Source organism: Gastrolobium bilobum, unplaced genomic scaffold (genome assembly GCF_033153095.1).
Source record: "Gastrolobium bilobum isolate Gb01-03AN ecotype WA unplaced genomic scaffold, APGP_CSIRO_Gbil_v1 utg94232, whole genome shotgun sequence".
NCBI classification, from domain to species: domain Eukaryota; kingdom Viridiplantae; phylum Streptophyta; class Magnoliopsida; order Fabales; family Fabaceae; genus Gastrolobium; species Gastrolobium bilobum.
In genome coordinates, this window is record NW_026898556.1 from 17,215 (window position 1) to 38,880 (window position 21,666).

The 21,666-nt window shown below is 34.4% G+C and overlaps 1 protein-coding gene across 1 annotated transcript; it reads left to right on the top strand.

Moving 5' to 3' along the window:
• Window positions 1-18,956: 18,956 nt before the first annotated feature.
• Window positions 18,957-20,960, top strand: LOC133317372 (probable L-type lectin-domain containing receptor kinase S.7). Its single transcript, XM_061519230.1, has one exon. The coding sequence runs from the start codon at window positions 18,957-18,959 to the stop codon at window positions 20,958-20,960; it is 2,004 nt and encodes a 667-aa protein (XP_061375214.1).
• Window positions 20,961-21,666: the final 706 nt, after the last annotated feature.

Genomic DNA, 21,666 nt, shown 5'->3' on the forward strand with positions numbered 1-21,666 from the left:
CTGCTTGTACCTTTCCATCGAGAAGAACTCAGCAAAGAACTTCTGAGACATATCATCCCATGTAGAAATACTGAATCTGTCAATAAATCTGTGAGGGTCTTCACTCTCCCCTCCTCTAAACTGGTCTCTCTCCACTAAATTGATATGAGAGGACTTGAGCTCCCAATTATGGGCAACATTCGGCTAAACAATACTCGCATTGGGCCTGTTGAATAATGGAGTAAGAATGGTGTCCATGAGCGGATTGTCAGCATCATTGTTGTCTGCCATTTTATCTTCTTCTTCTGACAGAATATTTAACTCGTTGAATGCAAGCTTCTTCCGAGCAAATTTTCTGTTTTTCTTCTCTGTTTTTGTGATCTCCAAATCAAGTGATCACTCGGGCTCTTTACCTCGTATACAACTTAGAAAAGAGATTAGTAGCACTTGTTCCAAATATCACAAAAATTTAAAAATAAAAAAAATAAAATCCAATCTTAAAATCAAAATTAATTGATATAAAAAACGCCAATCCCCGACAACAGCGCCAAAAACTTGATGCTCACTGGCAAGTGTACCGATCGCACAAGTAATATAATGATAAGTAGAGTATCGTCTCCACAGGGATTGGGTCGAATATCAATTAATAATTCTTTTCAAGAATGGATGAGTTCAAATGGTTTTGACAAATATTGTCGATTGGTTTGAAATTGAGAACTGAAATTAAAGACTTATTTTTGTAATTTTTCTTTATGAGAAATAGACAATAAAAATAAGAATTGATTTTTCTAAATGTATGAAAAGCATTGTAGCTAAAGCGCACTCACCTTATGATCCCCACTTCTTATTTTGGATTGACTTACAATATTCATTTATAAAATTACTCGGATAAATTATTATCTAAAATAATTAGTTAAATCTCAATCCCTTTGCAATTTAACCCTTTAATCTCAATTGGAATTCTAATCCCTTAGCAACCCCTCATGAAAATTAAGCGATGAACTCTATAATTTAGGCATCCGCAATTCAATACACATCTATTCCTAGCATGCATACGAACCGTTATCCTACCCCATTTCAGGATGAAAACCCCAATATCCCTATCTAGGGTTCTAACCCTCAGACTATTATCAACTATTAGAGTGATCAATTCTAATAAAGAAAATATAAATTATGAACAGGGTAGAGATAAAGATAATTATATAAACGAAGAATTATAAATCAATCCAGCGTAAAAAGGGTTCACATAGGGCTCATGACCCTAACTACAATAAAAGGTAAATTAGCCAAACATAATCATGGCTAAAAATAATCCAATATTCAAAAGCATAAAATTAAAGAGAAAAGAGAAGAAGAACTTGATCTCAGGAATCCTCTCAGAGCTCTGCCGTCGTCTCTCTTCAGAAGAATAGGTCTCCATCCTAATTCTGTCATATGGATCCTATTTATAATCCTCTTTTCTTCCTTCCAAAAATACCCCCAGAACAACACAGTATATTTTCCCGCAACCCGGCGCCAGCTGTAACATCCCAAGAGCTGGCAAGGGCAGGGAGTGATCGCCGGTGCGAAAGGGCACGGACAATGAGCGGCTCATGCCAAATCTTGCAGCTTGGGGGTTCATGAATGAATCGAATCAACACCCGAAAGAGAGGGATTCCAGAGACTGTGCTGGTATGGGACGGTACAGTTAGGAATGGCTTATAAGAATTAATTAGTACTACCTATACTAACAAGATGAATCTACTTTTCGGTAGCCCGGATCCGAAGAACTTCACAGTTAAGCGTGCTTGACTTGGAGCAATTCTGGGATGGGTGACCTCCTGGGAAGTTTTCTCAGGAAGTGTGCGAGTGAGGACAAAGCACACTGAAAAGTCTCGTGTTAGTGTGTGGGGACAGTCATTGATTCTTGCAAGTAGCCGGGCGTTACACCAGTTGGCGCCGGTACGACGCCACTTCGCGCGGAGTTACTGTCCAATTGTGAAAAGTCGGACCTGCTTCTACGTGGACCGGCGCCAGTTGGCGCCACCTCCTTTAATTTTGGCGCCTAGTGGCGCCATTCTTCCTTGGTTTTGGGCGCCCTTTGGTGCCATATTTGCTTGCTTTTGGGCGCCAGTGTGCGCCATTAATTGGTGATGAATGTGGCGCCAGTTGGCGCCACTTTGATGCCACTGAGCGCCACTCAAAATTCTTCGCTGCAAAGTTCGCAATCCGGCGGGTCTGCGCCATTCTGGCGCTAGTTAGCGCCAATTCTCTGGCATTTGTACTATGCACTATGATGCCACATGGAACTTTTCTCTGTGTGGAGTCGCGTCAACAAGCTTTTTATCATTTGTAATTTTCCCTCCTTTTACCTGTAAAAACACAATTAATAGTTGAGAAATATTATTGAAAAGAAAGAATCAATATAATTAGCAAATATGTATTTAAGTTGCTCTTTTATGACTCAATTCTTATCAATTTTAACACAGATCACACTTGCCAGAGGCACATCAATAACCCACCTTTAAAGGTGTGTTATCTAACCTCAAATGGTACCTAATAGACATGTGTGGCACTCAAGGACCAGCAATGCATTGATTCTCTTACAACCCTTCACAATTTATATCATTTAGCTTACTTTACAATTCCATAATTTCATTATTAAATCTTAAACTATTTCAATCACATTAATTCCTTTGCATGCATTCTTATTGGCATAAAACATAAATCACATTCTAGAATAGGCCTATTGCCCTTTCATTATATAACATGCTTCAATATTACACAAGGTCTCAAGAATACAATCTACAATGCTTCTTTAAAAATATTACAACAACCTTAAAGAAGGCATAACCAATATACAACATAATAAGCTCCAAAATAAATCATGAAAATGATGACTAAACTTAGGCAAAATGTGACATGGACAAAGATGACAATTAATAATCCTAGCGCACATGCAATGTTCATGTCCTAAGTCTAGCCTAGGCCCAATGGCCACAAAATGCAAAATAATCCTATATCCAAGCTCATCCTACGGGCCTCTTACCCGCTGCTCTAGTGCCACTGCCACTACCTGAAATAAAGTCTCCAAAACGGTGTGAGATATACGAATATATCTCAGTAACCTAGAGGTTCTGAAGATTACTCCGCCCAATGGCTCACTGCGATGCATCTCAATAATATAATACAACATTCCAAAACGGGATAAAGCAAGAGATTTAGTGAAGTAGGGAAGCATAGGAAATAAAATACGATGAAGCTGGAATGGTCGATGCCAATACCACGCAACATCTGGCCTATTGGCCTCGGCATATAGCCTACGGATTCCAATCCAAGGAAGTGTTCCCATAACATCAACCAAGGCACCCTTCATTCATATACACCCGAGACTTCCTAGTGTGCTCCTCTACAGATGACACACCACGACCCCAGGTCAACTAGAACTCCCTCATGGAGACCTATCCAATGGAAGTTCGTAACGCCCGAAGACAAACTGTCTACTGGCCAGAGACTCAGTACATCCTATATACCACTTAACATACAATAATGCATGAACATGTTATACTACATTACCAACATACACCTCCAACCACTATCCTCAGCGAGCATGTTGGAGCACACACGGGGATCAAACTCCAGTACCAAGGGATTACCTTATTAATCTCCTTCTTAACAGCTCAGACTCAATACGTCACAGAGCTTAGTACCACAAGAAATGTCTACACATAGGACATTCCCATTTCAATTTCCATTCATCAATGGATATACATGATTATAAAGAAATTCATGCATCAATTCATAATCACTTACCAAAATCCCTTTGGTCAAGGATCAAAGGCAACCCACCAAGCTCAAGGCTCCAAGTTCAATTCCGTGGGAGGAAACCTACAATGATCACACAAGGATCATCAACACAAGGTGCAATCAACAAGATCACAAAGCACCAAAATTCACCCTCCCCACAACATAGGTTCGGCCTCTTTAGGCCAATTTTACAAAATAATTTTCTTAATTTTAATTTATCATTAACATTCTAAGGTTACCACAACACCATTTCAAGTCTTATTTTCCATCCAACTCCATCACAAACACCATTTTTCCAATTATTCCCTTCTAGGCCAATTTCTGCACTTATGACTATCCAATGGTTCCAACCTTAAATCTCATGCATCCAACCAACTCACCACTCATTTAAATATCATACACAACTAGACAACATCAATCATACAATTTTTACAACATCAATACCTATATGCCCTACAATGGCCGAAATCACCATGCTCACCAACCAAAGAGTATTCAATTCAATTTCACACTTCCACACATCATACAATCTTATAATTAACTCATACAAATACTCTACAACTCAATTACACAATCCTACAACATATCACTTCCACAAAGTCATGACGTTTCAACACAAAATTTTCCTAAGTTACCATCCAAATTCTCCAATAATTTGTATGACATCAATCACTCCAAACCATCATTCTAAATCACTTTCATATAATACATAATTTCAATTTGAGCTCTCTAAGAACATCAATTCATGAAAAATAGCTCTAGGGTTCATGAATTTGGATCCATCAATTCAACCAATAAAAAGTGTGAAAACTTACCCATAATCAAGGCCTAAGACTCCTCCAAGTGATATCCAAGCAATGACTTGATCAAACAACTCAAGAACACCAAATCTACTCAAATTTTCATGGCTGAATATGGTGATTTCCTCCCAATTTAGTGAGTTTTAAGGCTTGTGGATGGTATGGTTGTGTCCGGATGGTCGTTTACTGAAAGTTTGATAACAAACTTTGTTGGATTTGAGTGAGTATTGAGTGAGTTATGAGAGGATGAAGATTTGAACCAAACTTGTCCATGGAGGGGGAAGGAGCATGGTTTTGATGAGAGAGAAAGGAGAAAAAGATGATGAATAGTGACCCATGCCATGTGTTTAAAGATCACTTAAGTGGAGTGGGTTCCACCGGCACCGCATGTGATTCAAATTAACTCAAATCTCCCGCCTATTCAACTAAACGTCCATAATTTCATAAACAAATTAGAAACTCTAATTTTTAAAATTAACCATTGTCCTTTAATTTTCCTTGATCGGATGGATCCGGAGTTTTCCGATCGTTCAGAGAAATCGCAGTTTTAAGTTGTTATGCGCGTTGTGGGCACGCTTCCCCAAATAATCTAATTTCCATCAATTTTCACCAGAAATCATATTTCCTAGTCCTATGTACCATTTATAACTTATATCCAAATCTAGAGCTCAAAATTTATTCGGCACGCTTTACGGTGCAACGGTACCGCGGTATTTTTACCCGATAAAAATATTATTCACCAAATTTTCAGAAACTTGCCTAATCACTCAATTTTTCATTCTAAATCCATTTACAGGGTTAGTTTTTCCATTTGAGACCTCCTACTCAATTTTACTTTCCTAAAGTTACGTGTTTGGTGAATTGCCGTTTTACCCTTTCTTTGTATTTTAATCCTAATTTCTGGATTTTCACTAATACTTCCCTTTAATCCACGTTTAATATGTAAATATATATTTTAGAAATGTGAGGTGTTTTACATGGAAACAATCATCACACATTACATCCCAAATAAACTTAATCATTTAAACTCAACATCCCTCCATCCATATACACCCGAGACTTCCTAGTGTGCTCCTATCCGGATCACACACCACGACCCTAGGTCAACTGGAACTCCCTCTCGGAGACCTATCCAGTGGAAGTCTGTAATGCCCGAAGGAAAACTGTCTACTGGGCAGAGACTCGGTACATCCTATGTACCAACATACATACTAAATTCATGATCATGTTATTCTACATTACTTACATACACTTCCTACCATCACCCTCGACGGGCATGGTGGAACACACAAGGGGATCAAGCCCCAGTACCAAGAGGTTACCTGTATAATCCTCTCCAATTAGCTCCAAGGTAATATATTCCTCGAGCTCGATACACAACAGAAATGCCTACACAGAGGACATTCTCAATTACTTACAATTCATACCAACACATGCAAGATATCAACTCTTCAAGCATGGTTTCAAATACTCACCTCAATCCCACTTGGTCCGGGACCAAGGGCAACCCACCGAGCTCACGGTTCGGAGTTCAAATCTACGTACGGCAACCTACAACAACCATGTACGAATCATCTATACACGGCAATTCTATTAAAATATGAAAACGTCAAAAAACCTCACCCAAGGTAGGTTCGGCCTACATAGTGTTATTTTACATTTTTTTTCTAAATTTACTTTCCCATTTTCTTAGGCATCCTTAGGTTACCAAAAGGTCATATCAAGTGCCACTTTTCACTTTACATCATTCAAACATCGTTTTGCCTAATATTTTGCTCTAGGTTACACTACACCTCTCAACACATCAATTATTTTTCCATTGGTTTTCCAACCTTCCAACCACCACACAACCCATCTAATTACCATTTAACACATAATACATCATTCAAACACTTTTAACAACATCAATTCCCTAATTTTCCCTTAATGGCCAAATTCTATATAGGTGCACTCCAAGGAACTTTCAATCAATTTTAACTATTCCACACCTCATACCATCCCATTATAACATCATTCAATCATACAACAACTCACCAACACAATCCTAACAACAACCCCAAAAATAAAGTCGTGACACCATCAAATTTTTCTAAGTTAAAATGATATTTTTCACCAATAATTTTTATTGCATTTATGGCTCCTACAACATCATTTTAAGACATATTCATGTATAAATATTTTCCATTGGAGCTCTCTAACAACACAAATCAACAAAACCCCCTTTAGGGTTCATGAATTAAATCCAAAGATTAAACCATTGAAAAGATGAAGAAACTTACTCAAAAGTTTGGCACAAGGCTCCTCCTAGACATACTAAACCATTGGAGCATCTAATAACTCTATGAACACAAATCTCCAACAATGAGTTGCGGCCATAGGGGAGGAATATCTTAAAATATAATGGTTTTCAAGGTTCAAGGATACCACCAATGGATTTAGAAGATGATTCCCAATGAATTTCAAGTCAAGCTTTGGTGGATTTGGTGCTTGGATGTGTGAGTTATAGAAGGAAGAAATTTGAAAGTGGAGAGGGGTTTTGGGGAGGGGTAGCCACACGTTTGAGAGAGAGAGAGGGTGAGTGTAGGTGATGATGAATAGTGCTAGCTTATGTGGCTTAAGTGGATTTAAGTGGAATGGGTCCCACCGCCACCTCACACGATTTAAAACTTATTTAAATTTCCCTCTGATTCCACTAAACGTCCATAAATTCACACCTATTTAGAAACTCTAATTTTTAACATTAACCATTGTCCTTTAATTACCCTTGATCAGATGAATCCAGAGCTTTTCGGTCGTTCGGAGAAAATGTTGTTTTAAGCTGTTGCGCGCGCCGTTGGCACGCTTCCCCAAACTTACTTATTTCCATTGAACTTTATCAGAAATCATATTCTCTAATTCTATAAATAATTTATAACTTGTATTCAAAAACCTAGAGCTCAAAACTCAATCGGCACGCTTTACGGTGTAACTGTACCGCGATATTTTTACCCGGTAAAAACACTATTCACTGAATTTTCTGAAACTTGCCTAACCACTCAATTTTTCGTTCTGAATCCATTTCCAGGGTTATTTTTTCATCTGAGACCTTCTACTCAATTTTTATCTTCCTAGGGTTGTGTGTTGGCTAATTACCGTTTTACCCTTCCTTTGTATTTGACCTAATTCTCAGGATTTTTACTAATTTTTTCCTTTAATCAATGTTTAGTATTTTAATATATAATTTAGAAATGTGAGGTGTTATAACCACCACCACAATCGCTGCCACCACTACCACATCATATGGAAAGGAAAGTGGTGATCCGAAAAAAATTATGCTTAATAGGAATTATTTTTTATTATATTATTTGTTATCTTATCAAACACAATTCTCATTCTCGGAATAAAAATAGAACATGTTATCAAATATTTTTTTTCTCAGAAACTGTTCTAAGGCACAGAAATATAAAACAATTGTTTCTTTTCAGAAACAGTATCAGGGAACAAAATGGATGTCACGCACACCCTTAAACTGACCTCTTGCCTAGGGCAACATCGTCTGCAGCACTCGGTGTACCTGAAAAATAATCCTCACATGGGGTGAGATACAATCTAAGTAAACCTAGGATCCTTGAAGACTCCTCCAACCTTGAGCTAACTTTCGCCATATGCATGCATCAAAATGACATTTTACAAATAAGCTCACAATAAATAGCATATATCCATAAAAGGTGTATCAACACCAACCAAGCCATTCCTCTGAACCATCAGCCATCCCCAGAATGCTGGTATCAATCATAATTGGGCCACCTTTGTCGCCCATCAGCCATTCTCGGAATGCTTATATCAATCAATTCTACTAGCCAGAGAATCCCAATCATATAGCTATACATGGTATTTTTATAATCTCAAGCTCAAGCAATAACACCAAATTTCAACACAACCTATTCCAAGGTAAATAATTCCATTAACAACACATCCAACATACAATACATAAAAACCAACTCAAATCACCAACATGCATAGGCTTAAAAGCTTACCTTCTTTGTTGACTTTTGAAGAGACTTAACCTAATGATGGTATCTCTCCAAAATCACCACAAACAACAACAACCCTACACATAAAAGCATGTACTCAAGCATCAATCAACCAAAACTAAAGCTCATTTTTAGATTTTCCCCAAATCCCACCATAAACCCTAACCCCAAATGTCCAATCTTCAAGAAAACAACCAACTAACCTTAGATACCCTAAAGTCTTGAAGAAATGACACCCATAAGCTCCAAAAATGAAGAAAATAACCTTCCTCTTTCACACCCCTATGGATGTTCAAAAATGGGGTTAGGCGAAGGTTGAGTTTCTTCTTGATTGAAAAGCTTGAGATAGATGTGGGGTTAGCGTTTATGAAGAAGATGGAGGAAGTTGGGTTACACTTGGGTTGTCCAATCTTTTTCTTCAAGGAACATCAATGAAGGTGAGGAAAAGAGAGATTTTCGGCCAAAGGGTAGGGTTTCATGAAGTGGGTGTTTGAGTTAATCAGCGAGTTTAAAAACTCTTCTCGTTGAAATACTCGCTATAGCGAGCAAATCAATGAGTTTGAAGTTTTTCTTGCTAGACTACTCACTACTAGGGGTGTTTAATAACCGATTCAAACTGCGGTGACCGAACTGAAAAAATCGATAATCGAATTAACAGAAAACCAAAAAACCAAAAAAAAAATTGCATATTTTAATTGGATTGGATCGATTTTCGATTTGGTTGGTGAAAATTGACCCAATGTATTATGTATTTATTATTTTTGAAAGATGGTGGCTTAGAATCTTGTTGTTTTGTAGACTTGAATCTTGGATGTCATTTATAGCAAGCTATCTTGTTTTCGTTTTTTATTGTCTATTAATATATTTTAACTCCTCATGAGTTTTAAGACTTGTTTTAGTTTGAAGACTTGAATTTTTCAGTAATGTGTAACTTTGTATGACTTTATTTTGATATAGCTAATGATTTGTACGACTGAAATTTTAGACTTTTCAAATAATCAAAAAGCGATTCAATCCTAACCGAATAAAATTGGATTGGATTGGATCGAATTTTAAAAAAATCCAAATCAAATGGATGATTAAATGATCAAAATGAAGGGATTGGATTTGATTATTTTTGCATTAAAACCAATCCAATCCAGACCACGAACACCCTTACTTGCGACATTGATGTTTAAATGTCATTTTACTTCAAAATCATTATTTCACCCATCTAATGACACATCTGATTCCAATTAGAGTAAATTAATTATCTAGGTCATTGTAAGAATCATTTATTAAACATCGCCAATTAATATTTTTTAGGCATATTAATAATAATCCTCATCTAGAGATAATAATTTTAGGTGAGTCAAATTATTTTATAATAGTAATAATAATAACTTTTCTTATTATAGATGTACATTGTTTTAACATAAAATCAACTTCCAGAATACATACATATAGAAAATTATGAATTAGAAATGTAAAACATTGATATGTGAATTATTCTTTTTCTCCAATCCATTAAATGATTATCTAAGAATCAGATACATATTGCTTATTCAGCACTGCTTAAAGAGTACTTGCATTTTATACATCAACTCAATTTAAAGTAAAGATAGGCTCACTCACTTAAAGAGTACTTACAAACAATCCTCATTTAGGATATTTATAGATTTTACTAAAAGTAGGGGTATAATGTATCAAGTTATATAGATATTTTAAGTTTGTCCTATTAGTTGTCTAAATTATAGGCCTTATCTAACTTAAGTTTAGAATGCAGAATAGTTAATCTAGCTTATTAACCTATTTAAGCCTCTAAGTTATAATAAACCTAATTTTTATTCATCATATGAAAAGTCAAAATTTCATTTCACTATAAAATTATCTCATTTAAAGTGAAACTTCACTTAAAAAATATTAATTTGTCCTATTAGTTGTCTAAATTATAGACCTTATCTAACTTAAGTTTAGAATGTAGAATAGTTAATCTAGCTTATTAACCTATTTTGTATTCATCATATGAAAAGTCAAAATTTCATTTCACTATAAAATTATCTCATTTAAAGTGAAACTTCACTTAAAAAATATTAATAATTTCAATTATCAATTAAAAAATTAAATGGATGATATTATAATAAAATATATGCAAATAGATAAAGAAATTATGAATTTGTTGGAATTTATCTCTTTCACTTTTTTAATCAATTATTAAAATATTTAACTTTTTCCATCATAAGTAAAACCGTATTTCAAAATATTTCATTATATTTTTAACCACCAATCAAATATATCATAAGATTTTTTATTTATTTTTTTGAGTTCTTAGATTTGAAAAGATAAATTACCTATCTTTTCTTTCATCCCAGGTGAAATACGACTGGGAGGAGCCTATTCAAACCCCCTATAAAATAAGAATATTCCCACATCTAAAGTGCCAATAGTAATAAATTTTCTTATTTGAGACGAATATTTCTTTAACGTAAAATTAACTTCAGGGATATGTCAATTGAATTTTTTTCTTGAATTATTAAATGCTTATCCAGAAACCAGATACGGTATTAAGATACGATATTAATTATTTACTTGTACTGAAAAGAAAATTAATGAAATATTTAAATTTATCAAAGAAATAATTACAATGCATTCAATTAATGATAAAAATATATTAAAAGAACAAAAAAAGTTGTTCTAAAGTGTTGTTTACTTTACCAATACAAATCAACAAAAAAAATAAAAATGTTTGGGGGAAGAATCTCAAGTGACATTCATCACCAAATCCTCCTTTTGTTTGACAAGGACTCTTAGCCAATCAAATTGTGTCGCTCACATTATAACTCTTGGTTATAGCACTTAAACTCTGCCCTTCTCTACCTACTATAAATTCAGTAATTGTCTTGCATTAGTCCCCATTCGAGTGTAGGATTCAAGTATTCAAACCCCAAAATTCGAACTATTTTCTAGTCTTTAAAGGAAGGAGAAGTTGTGTTTTCAAGCAAAGGCTATGGAGCACGAAGATTCCTTCTTTGCCCAAGTTGCAAACTCAAGTTCTGGTAAACAATCTACAAAAAAGAAACTCTTATATACTTCTATGTGAATTTTCTTTTATATAGACACATTTTTAGACTTTGCGATCAGACCGCGATACCTATGGTTGGTTTTGGTCATTGCAATTGAAATTCTTGTTTCTATTTTTTTAATTTCTTCTTTGAGTTTTGTTTCTAGTATTGATATACATAGTTGTTTACACAGAAAACTATTTTTGCTTTTATTGCACAAATAGCTTTCTGACACACACAGTGCATTCCCGCATTTCCGGGAATGCACTGTGTAATTTTTTTAAAAATTAGTAGGTCCCACTTTTTTTTAAAAAGAATGTCTTTGTGGCAGAGACATCTTATTTGCCGTCGAGGAAGAAAATTAAAGTTCATGTTCATATATATATATATATATATATATATATATATATATATAAATATAACAAATTCTATAGATGTGGAATGATCTCTGCCATCTTTAGATAAATCAATGGTGATGAGAGAAAGAGAAAACATTAAGATAGAGTGTCATCATTGATTTGTCCGTGAACGGTTAAGATCATCTCATATAACAAATATTTTTCTCTCGCTTTTTTGTTTGTAAAATATTTGTTTTGAGGTGATATATATATGGGTTTTATAAGAGTTATGTTGTAGGAAAAGTGATTGTGTTATGTTATAGAGATTCGTTTTGCGTACCGAATTTTTTTTTTTTGCTGCGGGCCCCACAAAATGTTGTGTGTGTAGGAAACTTTTGTGCTCATGTTAAATTATAGATGATAAACCCTATATATATATGGGTTTTATAATAGTTATGTTGTAGGAAAAGTGATTGTGTTATGTTATAGAGATTCGTTTTGCGTGTCATAATTTTTTTTTTAAAAACATGCGGGCCCCACAAAATGTTGTGTGTGTAAAAAAAAATTTGTGGTCATCTTAAATGATAGAATGCAAACCCTATATATATATATATATATATATATATATATATATATATATATATATATATATATATATATATTTGTTGTCTTTTTGTATTCATGTTATGTCTTAGTTATGCTATATATGAATTTTTTATTTTTTTAATGAATGATTGGGAGTATTTTTCTTATCCTTTGAGTTTTTTTTGTTATTTTATAATTTAATTTTATTTTATTTATTTATTTATGGCTTTGGTACTTGATACATGATTTCAATGGGTGATCTCTATTGAATATTTTTTTGGTTTTATATTTTGTTTTCGTGTTTATTGTTTCTCATATTATAGGAGATAATTATATCTTCTACATATACATAAAAATGTGTGAAATCCATATTTTTTTTCTCTCTCTTCTTTTTACATGGGCTCCACATACTTTTATGTGTATATAGGAGATAAACTTATCTCGTACAACATGAGAAATACTAAACCAATTTTTTGTGGTAAGATGTAATTTTGCTTTTGATAAATAGAGTTTTGCAATATTTTCCTTGTATTTGGCCATCGATTATATATGGAGGCATCCACCTAATATGTATGATAAGAAAAGAAAAAGGTTATACAAATTTTTTGGGTAGGGAAGGAGTGGGAGAACTGCGGATGATTTAGGTAAAGAGTAAATATCATTTTGGGTCCCTAACAAAAAATATTGTCCCCACTTTAGTCCCTTACAAAAAAAAAATTAGTCAGTTGGTCCTTAACAAATTCAAAATTGACCCATTTTAGTTCTTTTGAGGGACTAATATGGATCTTTTTTGAAATTGTGAGGGACTACGATTTTAACTAAATGGATTCACTTTGAATTTGTTAGAGACCAACTGACTAATTTTTTTTTTTTGTAAGGGACTAAAGTGGGGATCGTGTTTTTTGTTAGGGACCAAAAAAGATATTTACTCTTAGGTAAAACTTGAAGAGAAGCAAAGATAGAAAAATAAAATGTGGCGAATTAATTCCTATAAGGTTTGTGTCAAAAAGTTTTAATATACTTAAAACGGTATGTTATTTTTGGTTTTATTATAGAAATTTTTTTATCGCATTCATATAAAAGTGAGTGAGTTTTATTATTTATTTTTTCTCTTTTATTCTCAGTGGGGCACACTCACTTTTATACGAGTGTAACACACAAAAAATTTCCACAATAAAAGTAAAATCAAATTTCTTTTTAAAATTATCCATATTAAAACCGTAGGAGCACAGAACTAGCACACGCATTTCAAATTATGATTTTGGATGTATCTACAAATACATAAAAAGACGAAATATTCTCACTGTATGAATATATATGACATTGTCTTTCTCGTTACACCTAGTTGCTCGCACATGACTAAAGGTGGTGTCCTTATTGACATTCCATCAAAAATCCAAATCGAACATGCATAATATCTCTTTAAATATAACTTTTTATATTACATGCATAAATTTCTTTGTTCTCTTTCGTTCATTCTATCTATTATCCTTCTGTTACATTAGCTATTGGCATGAACAAATCTTGCTCTAACATTAAAGGCAAAATGTTATGAATATTTCCAAAACTTACAAGGTAAGTTTTGAAGTTTCCGTTACATTTCACATTAGCCACACAAAAAGCTTGTTTTTTTTTTTTTGCCACCTAGTTCGATACAAAATTGTCATTTCTTACCGAAAGGTAGAGTCAAAGGATATGTCATGGTGTGTTAATGTGCTTACTCATATATAGATTTGGTGGTCCCCATAAAATGAATTAAATTTTCATAGTTTATTTAATTGATAATCCTCCTCCTTTTATGTTATATATGTTTGGCCTGGCTTCTCTCACATTAAATTTAATATTGAATATTGTAAGTCTTTTATTGTTTCATTCAGGTTCACAAATGAATTCCTCTGCAAACGAAGGGAATACTATACCAATTAACTCGAATAACGATGGTGTTGTTCCCCATTTGGCTGTTAGAGACAAAAATAACATTCCAATTACAAGTGTGACAAAAATCATGCGACGGGCTCTTCCATCTTATGCAAAAATCTCAGAGAGTTCCAAGGAGACGGTGCAACAATGTCTTACTAGGTACATAACTGTAATAACTACCAAAGCCAAGGAGCGATGTCAAAAAGACTACAGAAAGATTATGACAACAGAGGACCTGATGTGGGCCATGCAAGAGCTACACTTTGATGATTATATTAGGCCTCTCAATGCTTTCATCCAGCGTTATCGTCAAAATGAAGGTGAACCAATCTCCACACACCATGTGAAGCCCATACCTGATACTAATGGGCCTAGTCCTGGCCCTGTTGAGAACAATGAGCCTGGGTCTGGCCTTTTTGTGCCCACTGTTGAGATGCTTCAACCGAAGCCCACTCCTGATAACAATTGGCTTGGTGCTGGGCCTGTTATGCCCACTGCTGGAATGTTTCGACCAAATTTTGTGTGCATTCCTGATAACAATGGGCTTGGTGCTGGGCCTGTTGTGCCCACTGCTGGAATGCTTCAACCAAATTTTATGTCCATTCCTAATGAAAATGGGCCTGTTGTGCCCACTACTGGGATGCTTCAACCATATTTTGAGAACTCCATTCCTGATAACAATGGGCCTGGGTCTGGGCCTGTTGTGCCCACTGCTGGAATGCTTCAACCAAATTTTATGTCCTTTCTTGATGACGATGGGCCTGTTGTGCCCACTACTGGAATGATTCAACCATATTTTGTGAACTCCAATCCTGATAACAATGGGCCTGGAACTGGACCTGCTGTTCCCACTACTGGGTTGTTTCATCCAAATTTTGTGAATTCCATTTCTGATAACAATGGGCCAGTTCCTGGGCTTGTTATGCCAACTGTTGGGCCAACTTTACCACCACCACCAACTCCTGTGGCTTCTTTTGGGTCAGACTTCTTTATGGACCCAAACACAAATTTGGGAATGTTTGGTCCAATAGACTTGGATGATTTCTTTGGACATGAATTGGGTGTTGGTGGCTCAAACAGTGCTATGAACAACTTTGATCCTTCCGCTCAGTTCAATTATGACCACATGTGAGGTGGGAAAGATGATAATGGGACAAGTTCAGTTGCAGTTAAGGCAATGAGTTATGATATGCAATAAGTAATAATTAGATCATAAGGACTTTTTTTTTAGTGAATTTATGTTTAGCTTTCGTTTTATGTATATCTATTGATACGACTCATATATGTCGTTGTGTCATTAGGATATCTGTTGTGTTGTTATTGTTGTTGTTGTTGGGTTATCAAAAGGGCAAAGGCCTTATCTGTTGTGTTGTTGTTAATTGTTTCATAGTGAATGCCTTTAATCTAAAACTTTGTTATGTCCATGGAAAAAATGAATCAAAATTTATTATAATGCTCTTTTTTCATGCGTTGTTATTTTTATTTTTTGTGTTATAGACTAAACATCAACAGCAGTAGGTGGATTCTCATTCTTCAATTATTGAGAAAACTAAATTGTTAAGGGTTGTTCATTCCATCGAGTATCAGATATAATTTTGTTCAAAGAGGATCTTCTGTTATTGTTATAATTCATTACTAGGAGTAAAAATGTGAAAATAAAGGATAACACATTTAAAGATGCACCCCACATTAATTAGTCTAGTGCGTTTAAGTGAGTAATTTCTTTATGTTTTTATAAAGCTTAAACTTGAGTACTGAAAGGTAAAAAGCACTTTTCCTGTGTTATTTTATTTTTTTGGTAACACGTCTCCTTTGTTATTATTAATTACTCCCTCGGGTTAACAAAAATGCTTTTGAATATTTTATTGTACATTTACACACTACAATAATTTTTATTAATATTTTATTGTTCCGAAATAATTTTATTTACATGTTGAAAAAGGCTTCAATGTACACGAGTTTTTGTTTGAGCATTTACAATCTCAATTTCAAACATACTTTTTCTAAACTTGCTTTTTAAATATAATATATTTAAACCTAATTATTTTATTAAAGTAATTAAATTGAGGAGGAACTTTTCCTATTTAACGATCATAATAAACTTTCAATCTGAAAGAGGTTATTGTGAAATTATAAATTACTTATAAATAAAGGAAATTAATTTAAACTTAAATTGTACAATTATCGTACGTGAACAAAATATTAATAAGGTGATTTTAGCTCATATTGGTTATTTAAAATAAGGGGTATTTGTTTTTTATGTTGCATGAAAAATAAATCTCATTCCCACACAATCATAGTCATGTGAGATCCACAAGTTAAAGAAAGAAAAAAGAAAGAAAAACAGCTCAGCATTTGATTCCTACACAAACATAATTGTCTGAGATGCACAAGCTCAAACAAAAAAAGAAAAAGAACAAAGAACAAAGAACAAAGAAGCTCAGCGTTTGATGAGTGCAGGAAGGATGTTATCTTTTGATACAACGGGAGAAAAACAACACCCTTAAAATAATTATTCGCCAACAATTTAAATGTGTTTCAACATAGATTTTCCATTTTTAAAATCATATTATTTCTTTTCAAATATTATTCATCGATTCATTATCAGTTATTCTAATATTCCAATTTGAATCAGTAGAATCACATGGGCGGCAAAGTTAATAATTCAATTATTATAATAATCCGATTCTAATAGTCCAATTTAAATATTGATTATTTTTTAGATATTATTCATTGATTCATTATCGATTAATCAATTAATTCTTATCACTTTAACTTATTTATATTGTGAGTTAGTTTCAAATGTTAAATTCTAACTGAATTTTATTAAAAAAATTTTACTGTGTGACATTATTTCTTTCCTTTTATTATATGCTTCGCCAATTAAATATGTACCATAATTAACATTGGAGCTTGTTTGGTTTTATGTAACGTCGATTTCGAGAGTTACGAGAAGATTCTTTAAAAAAAAATGTTAGACTGCACAAAGTGTCGGTGATTAAGATTAAAAAAAAAAAAAGAGAAGCCGTGATGAAGTATAATTAATTTTTGAAATAAATAAACATTTTAAACTTTCGTGGTGAATAAAATAAATTTTACTGTAAAATCTAAAATATACGCCTAAGTATAAATTAAATATTTTATCATCAATTCTTAATTTCATAATTTTTTTTTAAATCAAGTAAACTAAAATCTAAACCAACCATACCATAAAATGGTAGATTCATACATTTGAATTTCAATTCCATATCAAATAAACTTTTTTCTGTAAACATTTGAATTTCAATTCCATATCAATCTAATATATAATTTTGATTGATGTAAATATTAATTTAAAGATCTATCTATACGACATAAGTAAGAAACGTATTGCTGCATTCTTTTTTTCTTTTTCGCTTTCTTATTTATTTCAACAGTTAATTTAATAAAATTTATATTCTATGCCTATTTCATTCATATACTAGATATAAAATAAAAATAAAAATGAAACACACGTATATTTCCTGTTTAAACTACAAGGTCAGCAAATAAAATTTGATAGGAAGATATGGTTTAAGAACATCTTCAACGGCTATATGAACCATAGAGCTGCTTGTAATAATACTTTTTCTTTTGAATCGTACTTTGTTGGCATGGTGGGTCTGAAACAAGACTCAGTCACATGGGTCCCAATTGCATTATCCAATTAGTCACTGTTAAGAAGTCTTCAATGGTTTCATATCTCAAAGATTTTTATCTTTCTTCAATGATTTTCCATTATTATAGAGTTTGAATCCCTCAAGGCCTTCAGAAAAACGGGAGAATATTTTTCTTCCGTGATCTTTCTTGATTCTCCAATGTTGTATTGAGCTGCAACTAAACTGATTCATATCTAAAAAAAAAAAAATCCATTTTGACGCATAAATACAATTAATTTTTATTTTTCATGTTATTTAAGGTTTCCAATTTCCACTATATCCTGGCCTTTTTAACTTATTTAATAAGGGAAAACATTTTCAATTATTGATTCAAAAGTTAAAAAAATTTACCATTCTAATGCAAAAAATACATATATACAAATTATGTGGCTTCAACCTGCGCATTGTAACTCAGCCCGCGTATGCTATATGTTGCTGTAAGATGCACTCATGCACATAAAGGATATGTGTGACTTAAAATGCACATAGGTTAGTGTGTGTACTGTGTAGTGCAGAGAGCACAACACATGGTAAGCACGAACTGATTTTACAAAAATCATACATGAATGATGCGTTACTTAACACACCACAAACTTTTCATGAATTTTTTTTCACATTAAATTAGTAAATAATTTTAAAAGAGAACTTAACCAGTATTATATTTCTGATGTCCGTTGTAATCCCAGTTGCCACCACTCCCTTTATTTAAAACGTGCTCTCTTTCTCTCTCTCTTTTTCATTCAACTTTCACTTCAGTTTCAATTATTGGACAACTCGAAATCTACGAAGCTGTCCCTCGCAACCACCATCAACAGCCATGCCTTTTATAACCACCACCAACACCGTCACCGTCACCGTCACCGTTATCTTCTTTTTCTTATTCATGCTCCCGAGCACGCTCTCACAGAACACAACCTTCAACTTCTCATCCTTCACCCTCCGCAACATCACACTCCTCGGCGACTCCTTCCTCCGAAACGGCGTCGTAGGCCTCACCCGCTCCACCACCGTTCCCGCTTCCAGCGCCGGTTCATTCATCTACAACAACCCCATCAACACCACCACCTTCACCACAACCTTCTCCTTCTCCATCACCAACACCACCGGTTCCTCCGGTAACGGCTTCGCCTTCTTCCTCTCCCCATTCAACCGCCTCCTCGGCATCCCCGGTTCACTCCCCAACTCCTCCGAACCGAACCGGTTCGTCGCGGTCGAGTTCGACACCCGGTTCAACCACGTTGGTTTGGACTTAAACACCTTGGACCCGGTTCGAACCGATGATTTAACCCTTCAGGGGATTGATCTCAAGAGTGGGAAGTTAATCACTTCTTGGATTGATTACAATTCTGATAAGAAAAAGCTCAGTGCTTTCTTAACCTATTCCGGTTCGAGTAATTCTTCCAAGCCTGAAAAACCGGTTTTGAGCGTTGATGTTGATCTTTCTGAGTACTTTAAGGAGATTCTTTATGTGGGGTTTTCTGGTTCCACTGAAGGAAGCACTGAGCTTTATGAAATTGTGAATTGGAGCTTTGAGTTATTTGAGTTTCTTGTTCCTCAAAAACCAAGCTTGGTTAATCATCATAATGTTTCTGGTAGTGGTAGCACTGTGAGTGTAGCAGTTAAGGATGTTCCTGCTTCCAAGAACTCAACAAAGAACCGTAAGAGATTTGTGATTGGTGTTGGTGTTGCCATTGCTGGTCCAGCTTTTTTCTGTGTGGTGCTTTTGGTTTTGGGGTATGTTTCTTTTCGGAAATGGAATGGTGTGAGGAAGCAGAAGAAGAGTTTCAGAACTGGGTTTGTCGGGTGTCCTAAGGAGTTTGATTACAAGGAGTTGAAATTGGCCACTAGAGGTTTTCATGTTTCAAGGATCATTGGGAATGGATCTTTTGGGACAGTGTATAAGGCCTTGTTTGTTTCTTCAGGAACCATTGCTGCAGTGAAAAGATCAAGGCATTCCCATGAGGGGAAAACAGAATTCCTCTCTGAGTTGTCTATTATAGCTGGTTTGAGGCACAAGAATTTGGTTCAGCTTCAAGGTTGGTGTGTTGAGAAGGGTGAATTGCTTCTTGTGTACGAGTTTATGCCCAATGGGAGCTTGGATAAGATACTTTACCAAGAATCTGAATGTAGCAATTTTTTGTTGAGTTGGTTTCATAGACTCAACATTGCTATTGGGTTAGCTTCTGTTCTGAGTTACCTACACCAAGAATGTGATAAAAGAGTGATTCATAGAGACATCAAGACTGGGAACATATTGCTAGATGGGAACTTCAACCCCAGGTTGGGGGATTTTGGATTGGCAAAGTTAATGGATCATGATAAGAGCCCAGTTTCAACATTAACTGCTGGAACAATGGGGTACCTTGCTCCTGAGTATCTTCAATATGGGAAAGCAAATGATAAAACTGATGTTTTCAGCTATGGAGTGGTTGTGCTTGAAGTGGCTTGTGGGAGAAGGCCAATTGAAAGAGAGGGTCAAGAGATGGTGAATTTGGTTGATTGGGTTTGGGGATTGCACTCTCAAGGGAAGATAATTGAAGCAGCTGATAAAAGGTTGAATGGGGAGTTTCAAGAAGAGGAAATGAGGAAGCTATTGCTCTTGGGATTGAGTTGTGCAAACCCAGATAGTGATCAAAGACCTTCCATGAGAAGAGTCCTACAGATTCTTAACAATGAAGCTGTGCAACCTCTTGTAGTGCCTAAAGTGAAACCAAGCCTTACATTCTCATATAGTCTGCCATTGAGTCTTGATGAGATAGTTTCAGATACTGAGGAAGAGTTCAATTCCAGCCATAATTTGTGTGAGATAAAAATTGACTGAAGCTGCTGAATTTTATTCATTTGATTCTTTAGTTATTTTTGACACTTTGTTGTAACTTTCCTATTTGTAATATGACAAATAGGGAAATTCACAGTTCACTGACTTGGGGTTCAAGATAATCCATTGAACTTCATGGTACCACGATGTATTCAAGACATAGAAGTTTTGTATATACTGAAATTTACTTTGTTTTTGGTCATATCGTTTTCTAGTTTCATTCTGTAACAACACGATGTGTTTCCCTCTTTGAGGGTGCTCTCTGTTAATCTTGAATGGGGGGTTCCATGTTTAAAGGGAATATATTATACCAGAAAATATTATATTTATAAATTTTTTTGTTTATAAGTTCAATTGTGTATTTCTGGAAATAAACTCAGTTAGAAATACATTTCCGAGAATACATAGTATAGTTTATAATAATTTGTAAATTAAAAATTTGTAAATATAACCTACCCTAATTTTAGCACACAAAAAAATTGGCCTTTTTTAACCCATTTAATGGAAAATTTTATGTCAAAAATAGATTTGCTTTTACCAATGCAGAAGTCACCAATTTTTTTTATGTACAACTTAAACGTGCACACTTATCATTTGCAAAAATCAATTTTTTTTATGTACAACTTAAACGTGCACACTTATCATTTGCGAAAATCAAATGGAAAAATAAATCCAAGAAACAAAATAATTCACCCTATGTTCTGATTGA